We start from the raw sequence: 7,543 nt of genomic DNA, 5'->3' as shown, positions 1-7,543 counted from the left end.
ATCGCATCAACCATTTTTACATGCACGCTATGTAGCCTCGACAAGTTTCCTACCTCGTGGGGGGCCAAACAACATCTATCTCTAACCAACTGTGCCCTCAAAGCAAGTGGAGTGGTCTCTCACCACCAATTACATTTTCGACCATCCACATCTTTACAAGATTAACAACAACTTGATCAAACAAGCTTGGTGATGCAAGGATGCCATCTCATTAGCAAGGCAGGGTATCTTAACCACTTCACTGATTAACATGGTTTTACCCACCTCTCAGGCGCTTCGCCAACCTACGTGCTTGTAGTGGAAGCCCAAGAGGGTGCTGGAATCTATGAAGTGACCTTATCTTGAGCTTAATGAAAAATGAGGAAGTCACAAAAGTCACATGCATACTTGGTTAAGACTAGAACTAGTGGCCATGGACCTTTTTTAAGTTTCATCCAACCTAGTGTGAAATAATTTTTCACATAAGCAATACACATTCATTGCCTTACAATAGAATGTGAGTTCTCACTCTTGGCTACCCTCTTGTTTGCTTATTTTTTTTGGGATCCTTACATAGCTTGATGGCTTCTTGCACCATGTATATGATTGAGTGTAGGCTTCTCCCTCTACCTCACTATTAAGAGAGAACCACCATGAAGGCCATCCTATTCTTACCTCTATCTAGGGAAAGAGAGCCATACCTTCACTCCCATGGCCATCAAAAACAAGGAGAGGATGTGAACGATACTCTCACAGGACGGACCCACACAAGAACTGTACTCACTCACGAAGGACCCACATAGGAAGTTTCTCTACAAAAAGGTACCAAATGACACTTATTTTGGCATAGGTTAAGGTATATATATATATATATATATATATATATATATATATATATAGAGAGAGAGAGAGAGAGAGAGAGAGAGAGAGAGAGAGAAAGGGGGAGGGAGGGAGGGAGGGAGGGAAGGAGAGGTTTTGGGGGGTCAATGTTGATAGAAATCTATAAATGAAATTGAAATGAAAGTTTATTTGCACATGTAATAATGCCATGGCTTGCAAAATTCATATACATAATGGATCACTCTGGTTCCATGCTTAATCATAAAAATCGTTTGAATCCTTTTCAATGAAAAACCTTGCCCTTTTAGAAATCAAGGAAACCCAAGAATGAATCTATACAAAAAGAAGGCATCAAGATGGTGGATATGTCTTTAGAAGGTGACAATTTAGTGAAGTAGATCACTCTTAGAAGTTTCACACATGAGGCAACACTCTTTTCTAGCATGTGCAAGCAATGTAGGTTGATGGATGATGATAGGTATGTGGCACTTTGAGGTGTGCAAGAATGTATTCTCCCTGTAATCCGGCAAGCAATTGGGTGATGTAGATTTGGCACAACTCCAATTCATGGGGGCTTATGCTCATTGATTTACCATCTTTAGAGGTGTAATAATAGATTGTTTCCTGTCCATATCCACAAAACACACACTTCATGAATTATAAGCATGAAAGCGTCAAGTTGAATTAAGTATCAACATTTTTTCTTCTAAGCATTTTAATGTTTCTTTTATAAGAAGGCATATTAAATAGTTTAGGATATGATTTATAACAGTGATTTCTAATGTTGGTTCAAAATGATTTGAACTACCCTTTTAAAAATGTATTTTTAATGTGTGTGTGTGTGTGTGTGTGTGTGTGTGTGTGTGAGAGAGAGAGAGAGAGAGAGAGAGAGAGAGAGAGAGAGAGAGAGAGAGAGAGAGAGAGAGAGAGAGAGAGAGAGAGAGAGTCTAGGCAAAAAAACCTAGATAAATTGATTTAGAATTTAGACTCTTGCCATGATTGTAGCTTGTTCCATTACACTTCTTTGGTCCACATACACTTTTCTTAATATTTGTATATGATAAAGACGAAGTCTTCTATATCACATTAGAAGCTCCTTCCAACCAAAGATAAGGATTGATTTTCATTTTATAAAGGGACCCCAAATGGATACAAAGAAACCCAAAATGCTATTCCTAGTGATATCATTAACTTTCTAAATTTCCTTTAGTAACTTAGTTGACTTTTATTTAATGATCATGTTAATTTTTCTAATAAGGCTCTAATAAAATTTTTACAAAGGGCATGCAAGATGTGCTTCAAAAGGCAAGTTTTGTGGTGTTAGGTGCAATATGGGAGGCCCAAGATATAAGTTGTGTGGTAGGGTAAAAGGAAGGTTTTGGTATCCCACATTGTTGGTGGTAATTTGGCTTTTTCCCCCTATGGAGGATGCATGCATTTTACTTTCCCCCAAAAAGAAAGGATTGTGGATGTAACATGTCACTAACGTCTACATGTTTGACTCAATGACAAATAAGAACATCAACAAGGGCTTGGGATGGGTTCATATTGTTGAAAGCCAGAGGTTTTTCCATACCTTTGAAGGTTATTATTGATTGTTTTTAGGCACAACGGAAGGGGAGTGGATAAGTGAATTCCTAGAAAAAAAGGAACTCTTCCAACTTGAGTTCTTCATCAATCAAAGGCATTCACTTCCACATTGACTCGCATTACGTTGCTATGGACACACACAATGATGCTTACATCATGGGAGTGCTTGCAACTTGCAAGCAATGAGCATTTATAGTGCCACCATAATTTATTGAATGTAGTCATTTGAATGTAGTCATTTATAGTGCCACCATAATTTATTGAATGTAGTCATTTGAAAGGAAGGAGTAGAAAGTTGGAGACTTCCTATACTTTGGAATATGAAGAATGTGGCGGCCAAAGAAAGATTTGTTTGAAGGCGACTTTTGCAGATGGGGCTTACAAAAGATGAGATGCTTGAGAGTGCTAGTTACTACCTAGGAAAAGGAAAGGGACTTCTATTGGGATGATGTGTTCTAAGCATTTGCTATTATTGAGTTATCAAAAGATGGTATTTCTTTTTTAAAATTAAATTTCTAGTATGGAAAAGGACAAACACTATCAGTGTGTGCATGTGAGAAGAATTATTGTGAGCATTTGCTAGTTTGTTGATTTGTAGAAATGAAGGAGTTTTTCTCTTTTAAGATGGAATCTATATGATTGAAAATCAAGTCTATTGACTAATGAGGTTATTGAAAATAATTTTCTTTTCTTGAAGTGCCCTTTGGCTAATGAGGTTGTGCTTATTTATTTAAGAAGAATACCCTTTTTTTGTTGTGTGTGTGTGTGTGTGTTGGGCGTATTTTCTATTTCATTGAAAAAATGTCAACACTCACTCACCATGCACACGTCGTTGAGGGTGGCCAATGAACAGGTGGCGCCGCCATAACCGCCAGGTCGAGGAGGCGGTGGCGGGCAATCCTCGGCGCGTCCATATGTCCCTGCGCCTGCCAAAAATCAATCGATTTAACTAAAAAGAGAGCTCATAATCTCAAACAAAACAAAATCAAGTGAGGTTCCTGCAGTTGCAGGATTTTCCCACCTGCCACAGCTCCGCCGCCAGCAGAGTAACCGGCACCACTTCCCAGGCCGCCTGCAGCAAGAGCCGTGGTAGCACCGCCGCCGCCTCCGTAGCCGCCTCCATAGACTGGGGGCGGAAGAGGAGGCGGAATGCGGCGCTTCTTCTTCTTGACGAGACAAACCAGGAGCGTGAGAACGACCGCGATAGCAAAGGCGCCAGCAACGCATACACCCACGATGGTGCCGGCGGGAACGTGGTGTCCGTGGGTAGGAGGGGGAGGGCCTGTGTTGAAAGAAGGAGAGGGGCTGGGCGCAGAGAAAGGCGTTGAAGGACCAGAGTGAGGGGGTGTATTATATGGGGAGGGTGGAGATGAAGGGTACAGAGGGGGGCTAGGTGGTGGGGCAGGAACTCCAGGGGGGCTAGCTGGAGAGATGGGAGGGTGGCCTTTGGGAGGACTACCACCATAAGGTGGGCTTTCTGGAGGAGCGGCGCCATAAGGAGGGTGGCCTTTAGGAGGACCGCCACCATAAGGTGGGCTTTCTGGAGGAGCGGCGCCATAAGGAGGGTGGCCTTTAGGAGGACCGCCACCATAAGGTGGGCTTTCTGGAGGACCACCGCCATAAGGAGGGTGGCCTTTAGGAGGACTAGTGCCATATGGAGGAGCATGGTAAGGAGTCCCTGGAGTTGGAGGAGTTTCATATGGGGGCTTGGATGGAGTAGTTGGAGGAGTGTAGTATGGAGTCCCTGGGGTTGGAGGAGTTTCATATGGGGGCATGGATGGAGTGGTTGGAGGAGTGTAGTAGGGAGTTCCTGGAGTTGGAGGAGTTTTGCCATATGGGGGCTTGCCAGGAGGAGTGTTGCTATATGGGGGCTTGCCTGGTGCACTTGGAGGAGTGTAAGATGGTACACCAGGAGGAGTCTTAGTTGGAGGATATGAGCCTGGAGGGGCTTCCGGTGGTGTGTATTTGGGAGGGTAATTAGGGGATTTAGGTGGTAATGGTGGGCATGGGGTGGCGGAGGGAGGTGATTTGTAAGGGCTTGGAGGTGGAGATGAAGCAATGGGAGGAGAATAGGGCGGGTATTCCACTTTTGGTGGTGGGAAGGTGGCAGTGGGAGGGGGAGGGGACTCAATAGTGGGAGGGGGAAGGGAAACAAAGGGAGGAGATGAGGGGAGGGGTGGTGGGGGTGAAATGTAGTAATAAGGTGGTGAGGGGTGTTGAGGAGGCTTGTTTTCTGGTGGGCATTCAGGCTGAGGGGGAGGGGGCGGCGGTGGTGGTGGTGGTGGGCATTCTGGTTTAGGAGGAGGAAGGGGTGGTGGGCATTCTGGTGTAGGAGGGGGAGGGCATTCAGGCTTAGGAGGAGAAGGTGGCAATTCAGGGCCCTTGTACCATTTCAATTCTCTTTTACCCATAGCCATATTGCTTGCTTGATTGATTGCTCACCTTAATCAAAGGCTAATCTAGAGCCTTGCAACGGCAAAACGATTGAAAAAGCGTGCTGGAAGCTCAGATCACTATAGCCAACAAACCTTGGCAAAGGAGTAATGGTAGAAGGGAGTAATGCAGTGCAATGTAAGAAGAAGAGATGGCTGAGGTGGGTAAGGCAAAGTGAAGAAAGCTTCTCCTTATATATACAAAGGCCACCATCACTTTAGAGAGAGAGAGAGAGAGAGAGAGAGAAGGTGGGCCTCTTGAACCTTCCTGAATCGATGATTCAAAAGCCTTGTGCGCAAGACTGCCCATCACCCTTGAAGTACGTCCTTGAAGTACGAGAGGCTTTCAAGAGAGTGGGCGTAACCACAAATACATACAGTTCTCTGTAGCCGACCGCGTGTGTGTGTGTGTGAGAGAGAGAGAGAGAGAGAGAGAATACATAGCTATATCATATACAGTTCTTTGTAATGACCATGCGGCGTGTGAGAGAGAGAGAGAGAGAGAGGGGGGAGAATACGTACGTAGCTATATCATGTATGCTTTTTTGTGATATCAGCAACGGGTTTTCATGTAATTTTGAAAGGCATACGGCTTTGTATCTTGTGTGTGTGTGTGTGTCTGTGTCTGTGTCTGAGACAGATAATATTGTGTGTGCGTGAGAGAGAGAGAGAGAGAGGATATTGTGTGTGAGAGAGAGAAGAGAGAGAGAGAGGATATTGTGTGTGTGTGTGTGAGAGACTCTAGAGAGAGGATATTGTTTGTGTTCGTGTGTGTGTGTGTGTGAGAGAGAGAGAGAGAGTGTGAGTGAGTGTGAGGGGATATTGTGGACGCTTACTGATGTACGCGAGGCTTTCAAAAACGCGCGCGTGCTATGATCACAAAAGTACACGCTAAGCACTTACCGACCATCTGTGAGAGAGAGACCATATGAGGGACGAGGGAGGGAGAGAGAGAGAGAGAGTGTTGTGTCACGTGTGTGTGTGTGAGAGAGAGAGAGTCGCGCGCGTGTGTGGGTGCGTTTTAGAGAGAGAGTGTGAGTGTGAGAGAGATTATACGTATTAAGCTCCTTGCGTTAAAATTATGGATTTGTAACACACCGTATACTATCGTAAGGTCGTCTTTGAAAGGCTACATTTGTATCTCATGAAAGAGACTATGCGTCCACAACGTGCAAGTAATAATTAAGTTACTTTATCCACTCACATAACCAGATTTGTAGTGTAATTTTTTCGGTTGAAATTCAGAAATTCCGGTTGAAATTTGACCTTGGCTTCAATTTTAAGGGATGAAATTTGTATATTTTAGTAATAAATCTTGGCATGGGTGGGTGTGTGTGCATGAGTATATATATATATATATATATATATATATATATATATATATATATTCTCCCAAACACAAATCTTGGCATTTGTATAATTTTTTGGTGATTTTTAAGTCTAAATCCTTGTTAAGCCTAAGCATTGCCTTTAAATTTAAGGGTTGAAAAAAAGTTTTTTTTTAGCACAGCCTAGCTGTAACCTAGCATTACATTGCAAATTAATCAAATAATAATTAGCCACATTGCCATATGATAAAGGCCCTGGCTCAATACAGCCCATGCATGTTGTCCCTTCAACACAAAATTTTACTCAGTAATTAAATTTGGGTTATGGCATATCCAGGCTTTACTCTATTAATTAGATAGTTAGCCAAATTTTAGACACTATTTTGCTACATTGTTCTACTCAATAATTAGATAGTTAGCCAAATTACATGTTGATACTTCTCACAAATGTTTGGCTACATTGCTTTACCTACATGTTGTTTTGTTGTAATGAGCCTAATATTTTGCCATACTATTTAAAGGCTCCATGTACAATACATTGCATCTAAGGTTATTTTTTCCCATTTGCCACATTGTGAAAGCTCCATGTACAAGGCATTATAGTATCTACAATACTTTGCTGGATAGTTTAATAATTAGCCAATTTCTCAAAAATTCATGCATGGATTATTGGATACTTCTTTAGATAGACAATCCTCATCATTCACTCCACAATTTTGATGTAAAGGTAAACGTTGGCATAGTAATGTTATGATTCTCCCTTTGGAAACTTGTAAGGCTCTAGTTTATCTAGGACTTGACACTTGAGCTACCAAGACATTGACTAGGCTAGTGCTAATGGCCAAGAACTTGGTGAAAAAGTAAGGTAAAAATGTATTTGCGTGAGCAAGGGGACATAAAAATGTATTGGCGTGAGCAAGGGGACATTCATGCATGACCAAAATTCTCCAAGTTTTCTTTTTAAAATAAAAAATTTGAGACATATAGCAAAGTGGTGTACACCCACATTCACCATATAATTGTGCTTTTTCTAAAATTTGGCATGTTGGAAACGTATGTAGTAGAATCCAACAAATCAGTCACTTTTTTGGAAAGGTGACATGGATTGGTACTAATGATACCTTACAATTTTATATCTTTGGTGCTATACTTTACAACTCAACTCTAAGTGCTTTTACACTTCAAATCTCTCTCTCTCTCTCTCTCTCTCTCTCTCACACACACACACACACACACACACACACACACACACACCAACCTTAGTTCCATTACTTGCTTTTGCTTCCTATGATTGCTACACATTTCATAGTCATTCCCTTATTCTTTCACTTGCTCAAGACAAGAAGGGCATGGCCTACATAAGGATCAATGAGG

The 7,543-nt window shown here is 42.2% G+C and overlaps 1 protein-coding gene across 2 annotated transcripts; it reads right to left on the bottom strand.

The window, feature by feature from the left end:
* Positions 1-990: 990 nt before the first annotated feature.
* On the bottom strand, positions 991-5,252 carry LOC147607931 (uncharacterized). 2 transcript variants are annotated; one of them, XM_086790020.1, is made up of 3 exons: positions 3,431-5,252; positions 3,229-3,329; positions 991-1,443 (listed from the first exon to the last, which is right to left on the bottom strand). In XM_086790020.1, exons 1-3 carry the CDS (start codon positions 4,824-4,826, stop codon positions 1,258-1,260), a joined length of 1,683 nt encoding a protein of 560 aa, XP_086646146.1. In that variant the 5' UTR covers positions 4,827-5,252; the 3' UTR covers positions 991-1,257. The 2 variants fall into 2 exon arrangements, with proteins under 2 accessions (XP_086646146.1, XP_086646145.1); XM_086790019.1 differs by having other exon boundaries at positions 3,229-3,335; positions 3,431-5,100.
* Between the last annotated feature and the right edge of the window lie 2,291 nt (positions 5,253-7,543).

This window comes from Cibotium barometz, chromosome 54 (assembly GCF_041138505.1).
Source record: "Cibotium barometz isolate CiBa-2024 chromosome 54, ASM4113850v1, whole genome shotgun sequence".
Classification (NCBI taxonomy): domain Eukaryota; kingdom Viridiplantae; phylum Streptophyta; class Polypodiopsida; order Cyatheales; family Cibotiaceae; genus Cibotium; species Cibotium barometz.
This window is presented reverse-complemented; position numbering and strand designations above follow the sequence as displayed.